This window comes from Chaetura pelagica, unplaced genomic scaffold, assembly GCF_000747805.2.
Source record: "Chaetura pelagica isolate M959 unplaced genomic scaffold, ChaPel_1.0 scaffold504, whole genome shotgun sequence".
Classification (NCBI taxonomy): Eukaryota; Metazoa; Chordata; class Aves; order Apodiformes; family Apodidae; genus Chaetura; species Chaetura pelagica.
In genome coordinates, this window is record NW_009953072.1 from 35,375 (window position 1) to 55,124 (window position 19,750).

Genomic DNA, 19,750 nt, shown 5'->3' on the forward strand with positions numbered 1-19,750 from the left:
ATTGATTCTTGATGGTTCTGTGATCCTTCCCCCTGAAACAAACCCATGTCTTCCTTTTGCAGACCTGAGAGGTAGGGGAAGACTCAGACTGTGTAGGAGAAATGGTGCATGTCCCTGCTTTTCCTGGGCTGTTTAGAATAGCTTTCTTTAAGTGTTCATTTTAGCAGGAGTGAGAAGACACCAAGAAGAGAGAAGAATTTTCTCATGTTAATAGTTTAGAGGAACTTAAAATTTGGACTCTTGTGTATCTATCTCTATGGCACCTGTTGGGATCTGCAGTTTAAGCTGCTGGCTCAGCAGTTAAAAAGTCAGACTGACTTGTCCCTGAGAGAAATGGAAGCAAAAATTTGGGAGGCTTTTTTTTTTTAATTAATGCCAAATTCCTTCTGCTCATTGAGGATGTATTCTGTGTTGGCTGTGAGAATGAAAATTTTGGAGTGCAACTAATTTCATGTTGTTTCTTGGTAGCAAATAATGCCTGTGACTCTCTGGCCACCATCAGTGCTTTTGTAGGAACAAGGATTTCTGTTTCATCTGGCAATTCTAGGATTGTGAGCAAGGTTTTTTTAATTTGTCCTCGACATTTTCTTTCAGAATTGCTTGATCAAAATATGCATGTGTGTACTTTTAAAAACTGCTGTGGTTTGTCCCTGACTCTCTTGAATCAGAAATAATAGAGCTTGTCAGCCAAACAGTCTGTCAGAGCAAACAAGCCTGGCACATCCACAGTGCTTTGCTCCATTGTGTCCCTGGAAGGCCTCCTCTGGGTGGGAGGGGAGTGAGAAGTGAGAAGATGACAAATTTTGTTTATAGGGAAAAAAAAAAAAAGGCTTCTCTGTCATTTCCTACTGCAGCAAAATCTACCTGAAATTCCCCTTTAGTGAAGGGCTTTTCTTGGGGTCTGAGTGCTGGAGGTTTCAGTCTCATGTCTCCTGTCCTGAGCAGTTTTCTGCCTGCAGATCTTGGTGCTTCTCTGTCCAGGTCTTCATCAAATGCAGCCAGAGCCCCTGAATTTTCCAGCTTCTTCCTTTTCACACTCAGCTGGATGCAGTGATGGCTTCTGCAGCCTGGGCTCCTCTGCCTCCCTGTGCTGCTGAGCTGTGACCTCCCTGCCCTGTGCTGTGTTTAACCTCAGGGGGCTGCTGGGCTGCAGATACAGCATCACTTTGCTGGGAAAAAACCCCTGCATTTTCCAACAATGGAAGTTCTCAAAATGGCTTTTCTAAGGCCTCAGGCAGGTACAGCAGCTTCCATCTACACAGGCCTCTCAGCAGCGCAGATCTGTGCCTCCTCCTGAAGCAGGAGCTGGGGTTGATGAGTGAGGGAAATAATCTGGTTTACGGTGAGAGCCCTGGAATATTATTTTCAGTCTCAAACCTGGTTTGTGGGAATTCTTGCATCCTGTTCCTTTAGGGCTCATAATACATCTCACTGTTAATCACCACGTCAACTCACAGCAGTGCAGAAAGGCAAACCTGGCAGTGCTGGTTTGCTTTCAGTGAGGTTTCTCTGTCTTCTGGGCTAAACCTGGAGCAGGTTTTCTGTGGCAGGAGCTGCTGCAGGAGGTGCTGGAGTCCCCAGCTCCCAGTGTCACCTAGGGTGGCATCTGTGGAGAAGGAAAGAGGATGGGTAGTGTGTTGTGACCAGTTTTCCATAAGTGTTTTCAGTAAGTGCCTGTGGGGAATTACACCAAGACTTGGGCTCTGTTCACTGGGATAACTTAAATTCCTTAAGTTCATTGTTTTTTAGCTTCTCAACCTCATGAATAGGCTCCGACAAGGACTTTGCAAAGCAGCCACATACATGCTGTTCCATGATGCACAAAGTCTTGTCTTTGGGGAACCATTACCATGTTGGATGCTGGACCAGAGCTCAAAGTGAAGTTGCTTGTGACTCTGGTGTTTTTGCAGTAAATGAACAGAAAGCCTGACACTCCCTTCTGTTGCAAAACACTTTTGCTTTAATACTGGGAACAGTTTGCTTCCCCTGGGGAGTGGCCTTGGGGAACAGCAACTAGCCTGGGCAATTTTTTTGGGGGGGTGGGAGGAGGAGGAAGGTGAATATGATTTAACATCCCATTTTTTTTGTTGCTTGTTTGTTTTTGTAATGGTAGGTTCGTGCTGGCCGTGGGCAGCGCAGTCTTCGATGCGATGTTTAATGGTGGGATGGCCACAACTTCTACAGAGATTGAGCTGCCTGATGTGGAGCCTGCTGCCTTCCTGGCTCTGCTGAAGTAAGCTGCTTCTAATCTACAGTGTCACTGGAATGGACAGATTTATTGCAGAGGAGGTTATTTTTTCATGAAAGCAGTGAAGCATTTTTTTTGTAGAGTGGAGATCTTCACGTTTCTAAATTAAATGCCCCTTTGTTGATCTGTTCAAAAATGTTTTAAGTGCTGGTGTGAAATCTCTCTTTTCCTGGGTAAAAGTTCTGTGCAACTCCTGCACAAACATACCTGACTTGCTCCATGTTTTGGTTTACTAATAGTGAATTATGTCCTCCTGCAGTGTGGGCAAAACTAAATGAGAATGTTTATATTATTATAAATATATGGTTCTATATAGTTAGACCAGGTAAATGCAGCAAGAGGGAGATGTTCTGGTTAGCAGCTGGAATAAATGCACATGCTGGCCCTTGTAGTTCAGTTGATATCCACCCATTCAGGAATTGTCTCATAAATTCTTGTTTAGACTTACGTGGGGAAGAAAAGAACAGTTTCCCATATTCAGGAATTGGTTTGATTTGCTCCAAATGCTCTTTGAGAGCAGCAGAGGAAAGTCACCCTCTCAAAGCTCCACAAGGTACAGATCCTTGGAGCTCATTTAGGCTGTGGGCAAATGAGCAAGTCCTAACAGGTAAGCAAGGGTGTGAAGGCCATGTCAGCCATTCTGTGTGTATCTCTCCTCGTGCCTGTTTTATTCCTCTCCTGGAGAGCTGGTGTTGAATTCACGTTTTGCAGCAGGAGTTCTAAGTCTACGTGCTGGGAGGAGGAGGAAGGGCTGTACCACCCTATTCACTGATTCCTTTAAGCTCGGCTGGTGCTGTATAACACCCAGCAGCAATCCTGGATGTGTGCTGGAAAGTCATTGTCCCATTTCTATAGGATTTCTGTAACCTACTTCCAGGGGTTTCCAGTCCTGTGCTCTTCACATGTTCCCTGTTTGCTTCCTCTTGGGAACAATGACTATCTATAGCTTTGGCACACTTTCTGCTTTACCTTCCAAAAGTGCTTCAGTCTTGACTGTGCTATCTTAGAAGATTTTCAAATTTATCTTTGTTGGATGAAAGGGCAGAAATAATAGGGAGCCCCTGGTTCCCTCCCCTTTGGCTTGTTTTAAACCAGACACCAGCACATGGGGAATCCCTCTAATTGGTGTGTGACTGTCAGCCAGGTGGATCTCTGGAGTGCAGAGCTGCTGTCTGTCCTCAAAACTTAGTGAGGCTAAAATATTGAGGGAATTAGAGACAAAATTGTGTTGTTTCCCTGCCGGTTGCTTAAACAATATGACCTGGGAATAGAACCATCATCTGAAGAGACTAAAGTGATGAGTTTAGGTGGATTTCCACAGAAATGTTTATAATATGTATAGGAGAACTTGTGGCCCTGTGGGTTATCACAGCACCTCTGAAGTTTGCACTTGTGCTCCAGCAGCTGTGCCCACAGTCCAGTGACACCTCAGATGTTTCAATCCAGAATTGAATTGTTGCTTTTAGAATGCTCAGAGCTTAAATGTGCCAAAGGGAGCTTGGGGGCTGTGTTCCAGTAGGAAGCTTACCAAGTGTGTGGTAGGAACCTCCCTAGAGTAAAACCAGTCCCTCCAAACACTGATCTGAAATGGCAGCTGATCAGTACATGTGTCTCTGGACTTGATTCAAGCCATGATCTAATGCTGTAGGATCAGGAGCTGATCAAGGACAAAGGGCCCATCCTGAATGTTCACCAGGAGGTCCCTTTTGTGATCTAGATCTTTTGTGATCTAGATCTTTTAAATTGATACTGCACTTTTCCTGTTTGAGCCTCTGTTGCTGTCCCTCTTAGCTCACACTGTTTACACTAACATAAAAATAAATACTAACACAGTCATTGCAGTAAATAGTACTATTTGCTTTTAGAGCAACTGTGTTCTTTTAATCTTTTAATAAAAAGGATTAGTGAGAATAGGACTGGTGGAGGGGTGTGTGCAAAATACATTCATGAGCCTGTGGCTTGATGCTGTTATTAACAGATGTTCCAGAGCAGCACAAAAGCCTGCTTTCAGCAGCAGTGAGACTGTTTCCCTCCATCTGAATCCCCCTGTTGATGCTTCTTCCCTGGGTTGCATCCTGCTTCCCTCCAGCTGGAGGATCTGGAGCTGCACTGCTTCTCTGCAGCAAGTCCCTCCAGGCAGGGATGCTCCCTAAACAGCAGCCACACAACCTGTTGTTGTGCCCCTTTGGAGAGACACAGAGGAAGAAATTCCTGGAGTTTTCAAAATAGCATAGAATCATAGAGTAGTTTGGGTTGAGGGGCCTTAAAGATCATCTAGTTCCAACCCCCTGCATGGACAGGGACACCTCCCCATGGAATAGGAATTCCAAGCACAGGTAGCACACTTAATGTTACTCGTCTGGGCTCCCTGCCTTTCAGATCCTGCTTGGCAAAGGCTTGACTGATTAAAGGAAAAACAGTAAACAAAGACTCTAAAAGGGATGGGGACTGACATCCAAGTGGGGGCTGGTTTTACTGAACTCAGCCTGTCAGTTCCTGCTGTCTCTGATCAGGATGCTTGGGCCTGAGGAGGCTCCCTCAGGCTTCCTATGAAGACCTTTGTTTTTCCATGTGGTGTGAATGTACTTCCTTGTTTTGGCCTAACAGGGAGGGCTGGTGCTTTGCTAGCACAGCCCGTGTTTTTCCTCACAATTAACTTTTTTTTATGCTGAAGTTCTCTGCTTAACATCTGTATAATGAAATGAAACATTTCAGTATATAAAGTGATGAGGGGAAGGTGGGGTGTGGATAAAACACCTCAACTGCAGGGGATGCCTGAGTGCTTTTGACCACTTACTGGTATGTAAAACAGAGTAGGCAGGCAGGGTTGAATGTTTTTCCTTGTTTAGTCTAAGTGAACAGCCAAAAATGTTAATTTCAAGGGGTGTAATTGGCCAGAGACTCCCAGCCTGGAGTCAGGCTGAGCAACTCACTGATTGTGGGATGTTAAGCAGTTCAAGGTGCTTCAGCAGCTATTTTCATTCATTAAAAGTTACATTGTAAAGGCTGTGGGGTTTTGTTTTGTTTTTTTTTAAATAAATAAAGAGTTTCCCTTTGGTAAACCAGTCAGTGGAAAGGATGTGAAAACCCATCTCTGGATGGTGGGCAGAAGCACAAACATGTTTTTTTATGAATTTCAAAGGTTATTACCCTGTTATCTTAGCTTCACCAGAGCAATGTTTGTTTGCATGTTTCCAGGTTTCTTTATTCAGACGAAGTTCAGATTGGACCAGAGACTGTTATGACAACACTTTACACAGCTAAAAAATATGCAGTTCCAGCCCTTGAAGCTCATTGTGTGGAATTCCTCAAAAAAAACCTCCGAGCAGACAATGCATTCATGCTGTTAACACAGGTGAGTTTGCAACCATTTGCATTCAGTCTCTTGAGCAAGGTCCATCATAATAGGAAAATTGAAGTTTTTTGAGTGTTGTGGACTTGATCATCCAAAATGGAGCAGTTCTTTGTCATTCTGAATTCTTCCTTCCAGGAGTCTAGTGCTGGTGAGCAGGTTCTTACAAAGAGCAATAAAATACAAATGTTGGTGCCAGTTCAGATCTGCTTTCTGTTTTGTTGTGGCAGGGGATTCCTTCCAGAGTGTGAGCTGGGGAAGAAGTGAACAGGGTGGAAAAGTTTCATTGGCCAAGAATAAAAGTGAAATGGGATGATGTTGCTTGTAAGCTTCAGAACTGGTGTAATAAGCTTTCCTTTTGCAAAGCTTGCTGCATCTAGCTGGCCAGATGTTCTCTGAAGATCTTCTTTTGCAATAGTTTCCTTTAAATGAGAATGAGACAGAAAATGCAACTTCTTCATGAGTGTTTTGGTTTATTTTCCTGTCAGAAGAACAAGGTGATTTCTTCCTCAGCCTTTTCTAGCTCACCCTCCTGCTGTACTGCAGGGATGTCAACCTGGAGTTCCAGTGCAGCCATCTCTCTTGGCTCTGGCTGAGACTCTGAATCCTTGTGCCCCTCTTGTCTGATCCCACCTGGGAGGGCTGGACTCCCCCATCTTCCATTTGACTCTTCTAAGCAGCAAACAAAAAGGCAGCGTGTACTGCTCCTTCTTTTGGAGAAGATCAGACTTCTTGTGCAGGTTGATTGGAGCAGCATCACTGTCCTTCCCATTTCCCAGCCCTATCTCTTCTTTCTGGTCCCTGCTGACAGCTGGTGACATGGCAGTGACCTCCTCAGTGCTGTCACCCATGCGCCATGATGTCTGTGGCACTGCCAGGGACACCCTGCTGGGAATGGTGTAAGAACCAGGAACCAAAAGGCACAGTGTGTGCCAGTTTCTTTCCTGTAGGGAGTAGGCACTTTTGACTAGCTCTGGAGGAATATTTCTGACCAGGCAGCTCTGGAAAGTTGCTGTGATTCCTGATGTTAAGCAAACCTTGCAAAGTTTTCACAGCTGCCCTGACTTGGGAACCAGCACACTAAGGTGGCCTGGCTCTGAGGGGTCATCCTGTCTTGCCCAGCATATCTGGTACTGGTTCTTTTCCTTCTTGTTAGGAGTGATCAGGATCAAGTTTTCAAACTAGTTCCATGTTACAATGCTCTTGTAGACACTTCGCTCCTAGGATTCAGTTATTGCTACAAAAATGTCCTATCCATGTGTCTCTCTTCACACATCCTCTCAACTTGGCCCTTTTCCACATGCCATGAATGAGTGAGGCAGCCTCTGGGACATGGGGGGAGCCACACTGCACTTCCCTGGGGAAGATTCAGAACGTCAATATTCCTGCTTGGATGGTGGTAACTAAAATCTATGCTCCCATCTGATGTGTGGTAGGACAATTGTAGCTCTTTGGCTGCAGCTCTCCTGTTCTTGGGGTTCAGTCTGAAAGATCAGGAGCTGTTTGCCAAGTGCTGAGAAGAGATCTTCCCAGCAGGCTGCAGCTTTGAAGAGGCATCTTACCTCACCTTGGGAGGATTAGAGGTGTCAGCTCTTTGGTGGGTAGTCTTTATGTGGGGATTTCTGCAGCCTTCTAAGTCTCTGCAACTTGACATCTTGCCAAAGCTGCAAAAACACTGGGGTTCATGGTGACTTCCTTACAAGTCACAAAGGTCCTTCTTTGGCAAAAGAGGAAGGTGTCCTGGTTTTTCAGGTGTCAAAACCAGGATACACTGGAAACCTGCACTGGGGCAGCTGAAATGCCAGATGGAGACAGGCTTTCCTGGATCCTTTTGTCTGGGGCTTATCCATGGTGATTAATGAGATTCATATCTAGTTTGTGTTCACTGTTGCAGTGTATTGAGTCTCTAAAATGTTTGAGGCTGATGTTATTTGAGCAATAGATTGTCTTGGGGACTGGCTGCATGAGGCACCTCACCTAAAGTGGATTTGTTCTCAAAATGCTTCTGGTTCTGGTCGTTCAGTGTGAAAATCAGCCTCTGTTTTCTGCTGTTACTGCAACAAATTGACCATTTGTACAGTCAGTTCCACGCCTGAGGTGCATCTTGTACAAAACATTTCCCAACAGGCTTAAGACTGTGGACCTAAGAGCCCCAAACCTCCTTTCTCTGCATCATTGCTGAATCCTGCTGGTCCAGCAACTGTGTCATTGACAGCATTTCAAGCAACTACCCATCTCTGGCAAGACTATGAGTGGCAAACAGTTCTCTTAATTGATTGTGCCTCATAGTGAACCCATGATCCTCTTTCATGCCAGACGTACATGCAAATGTCACTTTGATCAACAAAGAAATAATGTCTTGCCTGAAGCTGCTCTGAAGGAGAATTCTGTGAGTGTAACCTAAGTCCTTCACGTGTCAAGAGAGCCACTACAGGAGTAAAGTCTGAGTCAGTCCCAGCTCTGGGATGCCAAGAGTGCAAGGCACTAGCAGTTCTCTGGCCTCAGGAGCAGGTGACAATAGCTGGAGCATCCCTGGTCCCTGAGAAAATGGAGTTACATAGAATCCCAGAGTTGGAAGGGACCTCTGGAGATCATCCAGTCCAACCCTCTGCTAGAGCAGGTTCACCAGAGCAGATCCCACAGGAACACATCCAGGTGAGGTGGGAATGTCTCCAGGGATGGAGACTCCACAGCCTCCCTGGGCAGCCTGTCCCAGGGCTCTGCCACCCTCACAGTCAAGAAGTATTTTCCTTATGTTTAACTTGAACCTCCTGTGCTCCAGTTTGTGCCCATTGCCCCTTGTCCTGTCCCTGGGCACCCCTGAGCAGAGTCTGGCCCCATCCTCCTGCCACCCCCTGGAGATATTCCCCAGCACTGATCAGGCCCCCCCCTCAGCCTCCTTTTCTCCAGCTGAGCAGCCCCAGCTCTCCCAGCCTTTCCTCACAGGCAGAAGCTCCAGCCCCTCAGCATCTCAGGGCCCTGTGCTGGGCTCTCTCCAGTAGCTCCTTGTCCTTCCTGAACTGGGCAGCCCAGAACTGGACACATTTCATCAGGTGAGGCCTCACCAGGGCAGAGCAAAGGGGGAGGAGAACCTCAGTGACCTGCTGGCCACGCAGGCCACTGCCTCCATGAGTGACTGAATTCCCAGCCCAAACCACAATTTTTAAACCTTACCTGTGGCAGTGAGTTCAAGTCCCAGCTCATCAGATGGGTTAGGTGTGGTTGTGAGGCAGTTGCTTCCTCACTAGCAAAACCAATCTCTGGGAAGAAGAGGTTGTCCCAGTGACTTCTTTGTGTTCCCTGCTCATTTCTGCTTGGGCTGGGCATGGGGTTGGTAACTTGTCTTGGCAGTCAAGGGGGATCTGAAATGGTGAAACTGTTAAAAGACTTCACTTAAGTTGTGCAGAGGTTCTGAGCAACTCTCCAAGCTGTGTGCAGGCCTTCTTTGGAGTAGTAACCAATTTTGGGGGCAATTCTTAAAGGGAGCTAGATGATAGTGGCTGTTTCTGTGCAAAACATGCATGAGCACTAAGCTGTGCCCTCCATGGGGTTTTGCACATCCTCTGGACCCAAGCAGTGTGTCTGCAGAGGCAGTTCTGCTGCTGGATGAGATCAGTGTGACTATTCTTACAGAAGAACCTGTCTCTGCTTATTCCTGCAGTGAGCAGCTCTGAAGTCACTGGGCAAAGCTTTCTTCTAAATCACAGAATCACAGCATGTCAGGGGTTGGAAGGGACCTCTGAAGATCATCCAGTCCAACCCCCCTGCCAGAGCAGGACCAAAACCAGGGCAGGACACTCAGAAAGGCATCCAGACAGGGCTGGAAAGTCTCCAGAGAAGGAGACTCCACAGCCTCTCTGGGCAGCCTGTCCCAGGGCTCTGTCACCCTCACAGCAAAGAAGCTCTTCCTCATGTTGAGATGGAACTTCCTGGGCTCCAGTTTGAATCCATTGCCCCTCATCCTATCCCAGGGCACAAGTGACAAGAGCTTGTCCCTGCCTTCTTGCTGCCCTCATGTATTGAGAGACATTCATTAGATCCCCCCTCAGTCTTCTCCTGTCCAGACTGAACAGCCCCAGATCTCTCAGCCTTTCCTCCTTAGGCAGGTGTTCCAGCCCCTTCATCATCCTCGTGGCCTCCCTTGGACTCTCTCCAGTAGATCCCTGTCCCTCTGGAACTGGGGAGCCCAGAACTATATATAGAAAATAGAATAGGAATAGAAAATAAAACAGAAAAATGATGCTGTAAGAATTGCCCACACTTCGTGCCGTGGTCAGTGGGTGCTGGGAAGCACTCGAGCTGTGCTAACTGATGTGATGTTAGAACAGAGACGTGCCTGAAGACATGCCCAGCTGAGCCAGGGCTGATGCCAGACCTGGATTTTTCTAGTGTTTGCCTTGTCATGCTTAACTGCTTGTGAAAGGCTGCTGCAGGCCAGTGAATTCAGGCTGCAGTCAGGCAGAGTGTTGCTAATGAAGATGGGCTCTGGGAGAGAAGGGGATCTCCTTACTTAGCCTACAATACCTCTTGTGTTAACCACTTGTTCTTTATCACTAGGCAAGACTGTTTGATGAGCCTCAGCTGGCCAGCCTTTGCTTAGAGAACATAGACAAGAACACATCAGATGCCATCAATGCAGAGGGGTTTACAGACATTGATCTGGGTAAGCTTTTTTTCCCCTCCTCCCTCTACATGCTCTCCTAACAAGCAGCCTCTGAAGTTGTTACAGGTTCATACTTGGCACTTCTCCCTTGTGGCTTTGCTGGTCTGTTGGACAACCAGTCTCTGGCGCTAAGTGCCCAGAGACAAGGCATTTGCAAAAGAGCATGTAGAAATATCCTGGAATATGCTTACTTTGGTACAACTTGAGTTTTCTGGGCATGATACAAAGCCCATTTTCTCTGTTGATGTTGGCAGGTTTGGGGTGGGTGTAACTTGCCTTCTTTTGTGGAGTTGGAAATGTTCCCTGAGTCTTTGTCAGGTTTTGGAGTTTAAAAAAAGTGATGTGTTTTCTGGAAGCAAGAACTGGCCTTTTAAATTATCTTATGCTGTTTCCAGACTTGCTGGGCACTGTTAATAAACATTAAAATTCAGACTTTAACCTTCTTCTAATGAGATGCACTCTGGAGATAAGGCACAGGTAACCCTCTGGCTCTCATGCTGCTTCATCCAGATTTGACCTCAAGTAAGATGAAGTTCATTCTTCTGCACTTCCATTAACATGCCAATTAAATGGGCACCACTTGCTGCTCCAGTGAGTTACTTGCTTATGGAATAAGCAGATGGATCTTCCTTGGAGGAGATGAGAGGATTTGGGAGGTGCTGTGTTTTCAGTTGCTTCTCCTGTTCTTACCTTGGCTGTACACAGGGTACTTCTGGTGAGGTAAAACGGGGGTGATTTGGGTTAGTGCCTGAAGTTGTCCCTGTCTGTCCTGCCTTGCAGACACTCTGGTTGCAGTGCTGGAGAGGGACACCCTGGGGATCCGGGAGGTGCGTTTGTTCAACGCGGTGGTTCGCTGGGCAGAGGCCGAGTGTCAACGGCAGCAGCTGCAGGTGATTCCAGAGAACAAGAGGAAGGTGCTGGGCAAAGCACTTTCCCTTATCCGCTTCCCATTGATGACTATTGAGGAGTTTGCAGCAGGTAACTGAACAACAGGCCTTTCTGGCACTCCCTGGGTTTTGCTTTTTCTGAACTGCAGAGGACTGAGTAGAAAATGAAAATGAGTTTTCTCTGTGTATCTTGTGGTCATTTCCCAATCTGTTGTGTAAATGCTGGTTTCATCCATGATTGTTTGAACTCGTTGTTTTAAAGACTACAGGGCTCCATCAGGTGGGAGTGAGCTGGGTCACAGCTGGCTGTTGGTACTCACAGTTCAGGTGGTCACCTTCTCATTCAGCTGAGAGCAAAGATCCAAAGAGAGGGTTTCCCAGGCTTTCCTTTCTAACCATTCCACACATTTAGGTTACACAAAGCTAAAGGAGTTGGAAATAATTGGTGGTGATTGTAGCCTGCTCCTAAAGAGACATGAGGATGCTTCTTCCCATCCTCTTTTTGCCTGTAATCCAGTGGTGGGACTGGCTGTGTCTTCCTGATGCTCCTCAGAGCAGAGCCCCATAACAGAAAAAACTCAGAATGTTCTTTGAGATGAAGGGTTGGTTTAGTCTGTGTCTCAAAGCATTTTCAACTTTACATTAAGATCTTGATTTACAAAGATGTCTAAATCAGTTTTTAAAGATTTGGTTTGTTTTCATTGCCTCTTGTCATTGACTTCATACTCTGGTGATGCTTCAGGGATTGAAAACTGGCAATCAGCTTCAATAGTTGTCTTGCTAAAAGACACTGTGGAGTGTCTTTTAAAAGACCATTTTCAAAACTGAAACTTGTTCAGGGCTGCAGTGATGAGCACAAAGAAGCAAAAAGGGGTCAGTGACACCATTTCTTCTGCAGATAGCTTCTTGAGGCTGAGGTGGTGTCAGCTTGTCAGCAGATCATGGTGGAGGGGGATTTTAGTAAGCAATGAATCTGTGCATAAGACTCGGTGCCCACCTTCTGTTGTGCCTGTCACAGCTGTGATGTCCTGGGGAGGTGAGTCCTTTTAGGAGGGACTTGCTCAGGGAGGCAGAGATGAGTTCATCTGACCTGGGTGACTTCTCATGGTGTTGGTGGACGGTGAAAACATAGCACAGGGATTCTTGGTGTGCAGAAGATCAGGGTCCAGCCTGATGGGAGAGAACATCCTCCTGGAGGGTGTTACAGCCATCGTGGTGGTTTGGCTGTAACAAGCTTTGCATTTTTCTGTAGATCCTGTTTGTTTCACCCCTTCCTTCAGATCTCATAGAATCATGGGAGGGTGAAGGTTGGAAGGGGCCTTAAAGATCATCAGGATCCAACCCCCCTGCATGGGCAGGGACACCTCCCCCCAGCCCAGGTTGCTCCAAGCCCCATCCAACCTGCCCTTCAGCACTGCCAGGGATGGGGCAGCCACAGCTTCCCTGGGCAACCTATTCCAGTTCCTTCCTGCCCTCATGGTGAAGAATTTCTTCCTGATATGTAACCTAAATCTCCCCTCTTTCAGTTCAAACCCATTACCCCATGTCCTATCGCTGTCCCCTCTGGTGAAAAGCCCCTCACTGGGAGGAACATTTTACTTTGGCATTGGAGGTGAAGCCTTTGAGCTGGAAGTGTTGTTGTCCCATCCCAATGCTGTGTCCCAGCTGCCTGTTCAACTCACATCTTTGGTTCATCTTCTTGCTTTGACAGCAACTCCTTCAAGTTTTCTCCACCTGCTTTAACCTAAAGGATGAAAAAAAGAAACCCCAGCCCTGAGAAACTTCACTGGCCCCTTAAACAGGGGGCTACCCTGGTGTTGCTTCAGCTTTGTCCTTTTTCTGAGGGATTTCTGTGTTGATCACAGCAGAGGTGGGAGAGGGAAACCACTCCCCTCCACCCCCCTCTCCCAACACCAAAAAGAAGGATTTTTACAGGCAGTGGTTTCACCAGTTTATTGTATAATCTGGTATCAAACATGGTGATTTGCATGAAGGTGTTTTAACTGGCAAATGTCTCACTCCCTTCCCTGAGAGCAAGTAATTTGAAACATTTGAGAGTTAAATTGCAGCAACACAGGATAAGTTGAGACATGATCAATGATGGCTGATTTTTGCTGAGCAAAGTATCCATGAGCTTCTTAATCTGTTAACAGTTGACTTCCTGAAATTCTTCCATCTCCACCTACTGCAGCCTTGGACCAAATTACATCTGCACAACATCATGATGAATTAATTTACCAGCTACAAGTCGTTTTGGACCAACAAGTACTGAGGCTTTTGCTTCCCACATTAAAGAGCGTTTGATGCTGTTGTTTCTCTAGTGTGCAGTGGTCTTGTTTCTGTTAAAAACCTCTTGCAAACAGAGGTGCAGAGTAGCTTTAGTCTATTAGCCTAAGAGTCAAATTTTACCCAGTTCTGCTTTTTAAAGCATTTAAAGTAGTTTCCAAAGCTTGAGTTTAGCATCACTTTAAAGAAAACATTGAGTTACTGGAGAAGAGAACATGTTTCAGCTGTTCTGCAATAAAGGTGTTAAAAATCCCCAACAAACCCAAAGCAGGGATGAAATAATAGGATCATAGAATGAATCATAGAATGGTTTGGGTTGGAAGGACCTTAAAGATCATCCAGTCCCACCCCCCTGCATGGGCAGGGACACCTCCCACCAGCCCAGGCTGCTCCAAGCCCCATCCAACCTGCCCTTCAACACTGCCAGGGATGGGGCAGCCACAGCTTCCCTGGGCAACCTGGGCCAGGCTCTCACCACCCTCACACTCCACAATTCCCTCCTCATGTCTCACCTCAATCTCCCTCTGCCAGTTTAAATCCATTCCCCCTTGTTCTGTCACTCCCTGCCCTCATGAGAATGCCTGAGGAACCAAAGCAGGGAATGAGCTAAACCACCTTTGTCTTGACTGAAAAACACTCCTGCACTGAGTAAGTTGTTGGTAACCAGGTGATCCACTCCCTCCCACTACCCCTCATGGGCTTTTGTGGTGTTTTCATGGTCACATTATAAAATATAATGTTATCAATGTATGAAAATTCCAGTGTCCTACCAGTATGGGCATCTCTGGAGGGAATGGGGGAAGGAGTAGCTGAATGGTTTAGGTTTTTTTTTTTAACCAGTCCTGTTAGGCAGAGCTCTGCAGAGCTGTGTGTTCCATCCAGAGGCTCTGCAGACCAAGGGTGGGCAGCACCTTCCCCTCTGAACTTCCCAACACACCAGCAGGATCCCACCCGTGCGGCGGGTTTGGCCGGGCAGCTCATCCTCCCCGTGCCAATCCCAAAGGATCCCTTCTGATTTCCCAAAGCTGACAGCCTGGCTGCTTTCGTGTTCCTGTGCAGGGCCTGCCCAGTCGGGAATCCTGACGGACCGGGAGGTGGTGAGCCTGTTCCTGCACTTCACCGTCAACCCGAAGCCGCGGGTGGAGTTCATCGACCGGCCGCGCTGCTGCCTGCGGGGGAAGGAGTGCAGCATCAGCCGTTTCCAGCAGGTGGAGAGCCGCTGGGGGTACAGTGGGACTAGTGACAGGATAAGGTCAGCTTCTCTGCTCGTTCTGCTGCTGATAGATTGATGTTTACTGAGCTTTCAGCCCACTCTGGCCCTGAACCCCCAAGGTTACGTGCTAGACCCTGACTCCCACCCTGGGAAGCCTGGTGTGAGCCCTTGGAGGGAAAGGGTTTTGCTGGGCAGAGGCAGCACCTGATGTGCAGACTGCCACTTTGCTTCTGTATTGGCAAAGGTTTCCAGCAAAGCAGGCCCTTCAGCACAGACCTCTTGGGATTATTTCTCTCCTTTCCTAGTGGCTTCTTGCAGCTACACAGACATGTAATGGTTGGGGTCACCAGGCAGTTGAGAGCTTCCTGCTGTGCCTGGGTATGTCAACTGACCAGAGCTCCATTAGGTCCATTCCCTGCTCTATTACAAGTGCAAATGTGGCTTGTTGAAGCCCCTTAATCTTGCCTATTTAGGGAGGGATTAGGATAAAACGCTTGCTGCTCCTGCTTTTCTGCTAATATCTAGTTTGTTTAGACCTAAGCTTGTAGAGAAACAGCAAAGCCCAGTAACAGGGACAGAGATGTGGAGGTGTGGCTTGGGGCCAAGTGGTTAGAGCAAGGCAGGAGGTGATCAGAATGTCTTGGGTATTTCCTGATTTGTCTTTCCCTTGGGTGGAAAGGGCACTTGTGTTAACGACAGTTCTTCACAATTCTTAAGCCTTCCCTTTGATGGTTGTCTTGGGTATGGATGGAGCTGTTGGTTGGATCTTCTAGGCTATTCATCCCCTTTCAGAAGATCCTAATTGGATGAGCTGTAACTCCAAACACTTCCTGCTCCCAGATCTGACACTTTTGGAGCTTGTGACTTCAGGCCCAGCTGCTGGCACCTCTGGCTCCCTGCTGAGCTGGGCTGAGGATCAGACACACAGGGCTGAGGATCTCCTGGACAAGGGGGGAGAAATTCTGTTGGTGTGGCAGACACTGAGGGTCTCTGCTCCCTGAGCTGTGGTGGGGCACTGGGGTGTTTATCCCTCCCTTTGCTGTCTGGACAGCCAGGATTCCCACCTTCATGAGCTTTTGAATCATATTTTCTACTCTTGCCTAAATCCCACGTGCAGCTGCCCTGCAACTACACCCTGCAAACACCCAGGAGCACATGGAGGAGTCTTCCCCAGTGCTCAGCAATGAAATACCTGATGACACAAAGTGGTCTTTGCTGTTACCTGGCTGGAAAAACTGCTGCTGCCATGAGGGGGGGCATTATTCCATGCTCTGCAGGCTTCTCCTGGCTGGTGTTTTTGGTTGCTGACATTGTTACTGAAGCCTCAAAATCCTTCCTGAGCCTGGACTCTGGGGTTGTGCAGCTTTGTATCTCCCATCAGCAAAGAAAATGATTGCTGGCTGATTAGGACAGTCAAAGGTATAATTCAAAAGTCCAAACCTTTCAAATTATGGTTTCTGGGAAGGATTTCAGTTCTAAGTTGCATGTAAACCCTTAGTTTGCTTGATTGAATCATAGGTATAAAACACAAGTGAGTGAAGACATTTGTCTGTCATCCTTGTACTAAACCAGTCCAAGGAGTGGCAAGTTGGTCTGACTTTCCTGATCTGTTCCTGCAGGTTCTCAGTAAACAAAAGGATATTTGTAGTTGGGTTTGGATTATACGGATCCATACATGGGCCAACGGATTACCAAGTAAATATACAGGTAATTCTCTCTACTACCTTCAAAATATTTGCTGCTGCAGGGACTAACTTACATATCACAGAATGGTTTGGGTTGGAAGGGACCTTAAAGATCATCTAGATCCACCCCCTGCATGGGCAGGGACACCTCCCACCAGCCCAGGTTGCTCCAAGCCCCATCCAACCTGCCCTTCAGCACTGCCAGGGATGGGGCAGTTTTAATGAATATGCAATAAAATCTTGGAGTTGGAAGGGACTGTGTGTGTTTCCTAGGTAGGGTGGTTGGCAGATGTAGTGAAGGCCAGATGGGGCACAGGGGATGAGAAGGATTATTGCTTTTGATGTGATGCAGCTCCCCTTGCATACGTCACTGCAGCAGCTCCCCAGTCCAGCTGCAGCCTCAGAGCACACGACCCTGAGCTCTGACGCAGTTTGGAAAGAAGCTCTTGAGTGTTTCCCCATCCCAGGCAAGACAGGCCAGGCTCTCTCTGCCCTGCAGCTCCTGCAAAAGTCCTGGGACCTTCTGCTCCCTGGTCTCCAGTGCAGGAGAGCAGCCATGATCAGACACACAGGGCTGATCAGCCATGATTCATAGAATCATTTTGGTTGGAAAAAGACCTTTAAGATCATCAAGTCCAACCATTAACCCAACTCTGCCAAGTCCAGTGCTGAATCATGTCCCTCAACATCCCATGTACAGGGCTTTGAAACCCCTCCAGGGATGTGTTCACTTCTTAGAGCACCTCCCAGCACCTGAAGGGGCCTGTGAGAAAGCTGGGGAAGAGCTGTTCACAGGGCATGTAACAACAGGACAAGGGTGATGGTTTCAAGCTAGAAAAGGGTAGGATTAGGTTGGACATTAGGAAAAAGTTCTTGAATATGAAGGTGGTGGATCACTGGAATGGGTTGCCCAGGAAGGTGGTGGAGGCCCCATCCTGGAGACATTCAAGGTGAGGCTTGATGGGGCTCTGAGCAATCTGGTCTAGTGTGAGATGTCCCTGCTGATTGTAGCGGGGTTGGACTAGATCACTTTTGGAGATCCCTTCCAACCCAACACATTCTATGAGTCTGTGATTCTGTGGTGACTCCACCACTGCCCTGGGCAGCCTGTCCCAGTAGCTTTCATAGTTCACATCTTTCACAGCAAAGGTTTGTATTGCAACCCACAGTTGGCACTGTTGGGTCATTTGGATAATGATTCAGCAAGGGACATGGAATCAGTTGGTGTGTCAGTGCAGGGCTGGTGTGTGGCCTCATGTTGTCAGTGTCCTGCTGGAGGTGACAGGTAGCACGGAGGCACAGTTGTCAGAAGTCCATCATGGTCTTATTGAAAGCCAGGGGTGGCTTTGGGAAACCTTGCATGCCTTCTTCTGGGTATGGGTAGGTAACTCCAGCCTGGCTCAGTGGGGAGGAACCATCCCTGAGAAAGTTATCCCAGAACAGCACAGCTGATGTGATGAGCGGAGTCTGTAAGTGCTTTGTCCTGAATTGTCAGGGTCTCCTTCTGGTGCCCCTGAGCTGTTGGAGGAGAAGGGCAGGTGAGATCTAAGGCGCAAGGTCTGCTGGCCATTCTGTGCCAGGCTTCAAGGTAAGGAGGGATTGTCTTGGGCAGAGAGGACCCAAGCCCACAGTCTGGTGTGATCACAGCCCTGCAGTGGGACGTAAGTCATGGGATAGAATCATGGAATGGTTTGGCTTAGAAGGGACCTTCAAGATCATCCAGTCCCAACCCCATTAATGGGCAGGGACACCTCCCACCAGCCCAGGTTGCTCCAAGCCCCATCCAACCTGCCCTTCAACACTGCCAGGGATGGGGCAGCCACAGCTTCCCTGGGCAACCTGGGCCAGGCTCTTACCACCCTTGGGGCTGGTCAAACTTCTGTGTCTCTCAGACTCAGCCTAGTTCAGAGCCCACACCTGCAGTGGTGCAGAGCAGTGCCCAACAGCTGTGCAGATGAGAAGGGCTGGTGTGTCTTGCAGATCATCCACACAGACAGCAACACGGTGCTGGGGCAGAACGACACGGGGTTCAGCTGTGACGGATCCTCCAACACTTTCCGCGTCATGTTCAAGGAGCCTGTTGAGATTCTACCCAACGTCAACTACACAGCATGTGCTACCCTCAAGGTACCTGCCTGGGGCTGCTGGTGTGGAAGGGGTGGGATACAGATGGGTGGAAGCTTCAGGCCCTTCAGGGCAGTGTGGCTCTTGCTCTGCATTTTTCAAGGCCTGTAGTATGATCTCAAAGATCTGCCCCATGGTCCTTCACCCGGTGCGCTGGGCACTTTCACCACCAGCATTCAGAGTTGGCTTCTGGCTTGTTTTGCAAGTGCACAGCAGTGAACAGGCTGCATTAGGGATGAGGTTATTTTCTTTTGGTGCCTACAGATAAACTCAGTTCTGCAGGCTTGGAATCCACAGCCTGCCTGCAGTGGCTTCAAAAAGTTGATATTTAACTGCTGAGACCAGGTTAAATGTGGTGTGAAGCTCTGGTGGAGACCAGGACTTTGTTCAAAATACCTGAAGTGCAAGAACCAGAAAGAAGAGGGAGGTTCTGAGCTCTCCAGAGCTCATTGCTTTGGGCCAGACTGCGAGGCCAAACCTCCCAGCAGGGTCCCTTAGGGCAGTGATCCCCATCTTGATCTGTTCTTGTCTCCTGTGACCATCACAGGGTCCAGATTCCCACTATGGAACCAAAGGACTTCGCAAAGTGATCCATGAATCACCCACAACAGGAGCCAAAACCTGCTTCACGTTCTGTTACGCGGCCGGAAACAACAATGGCACGTCCGTGGAGGATGGACAAATCCCAGAGATCATCTTCTACACATAGTGCAGCTGCAGAGCAGGCTCTGGACTCTTCTCTTCCCCATGACCTTCCAAACTAAATATCTGGCTGAGTTTGACCACACCAGTTGGAGCCACACTAGCCAAAGGTCTCAGTAAAATCATTTCAAAGCTCATGTTCTGCCTTGTGCTGGTGATCCTGCTGCTACCACGTACCAGGCTGGCTGGTACCCCAGTCCCATGTGTAGCTTGTCTGTGGTTAGTCATGTTCTCCTTTACTGATTAATCCTATCTAACAACATGCATTTTTATTTTTATTTTTTGGACTGCAATGAATGTAGATGCTTTTCCACCGGTCAGAAGCATGGAAATGAGTGGCTCTGGTTGTGGTTCTTCCTGGGAGGAGAGAATCCTACAAAAAAAACAACAACACACACAAAAAAAAACCACAACAAAAAAACCCCAAACCACACAGACATGGTCAAGGGCTGGTGGCCCATCCTCTTCTGCTCCAGCTGAGCAGTGAGGCAGGAGGGTTTGTCATCTGGCTCCTCCCTCCGGTGCCACTGCTGCCTCCAAACAGTTCTGGAAAGTGACCTTTTCCCTGAGGCTTTGGTGTTCCACCACTA

General features: G+C 47.8%; 1 protein-coding gene across 1 annotated transcript; it reads left to right on the plus strand.

Annotated features, from left to right (window-relative positions):
* Positions 1 to 2,117: 2,117 nt before the first annotated feature.
* On the plus strand, positions 2,118 to 19,173 carry BTBD2 (BTB (POZ) domain containing 2). Its single transcript, XM_009996872.1, has 8 exons — positions 2,118 to 2,233; positions 5,447 to 5,603; positions 10,158 to 10,263; positions 11,044 to 11,241; positions 14,496 to 14,688; positions 16,269 to 16,356; positions 18,315 to 18,461; positions 19,006 to 19,173. Exons 1-8 carry the CDS (start codon positions 2,151 to 2,153, stop codon positions 19,165 to 19,167), a joined length of 1,134 nt encoding a protein of 377 aa, XP_009995174.1. The 5' UTR covers positions 2,118 to 2,150; the 3' UTR covers positions 19,168 to 19,173.
* The last annotated feature ends 577 nt before the right edge of the window (positions 19,174 to 19,750 follow it).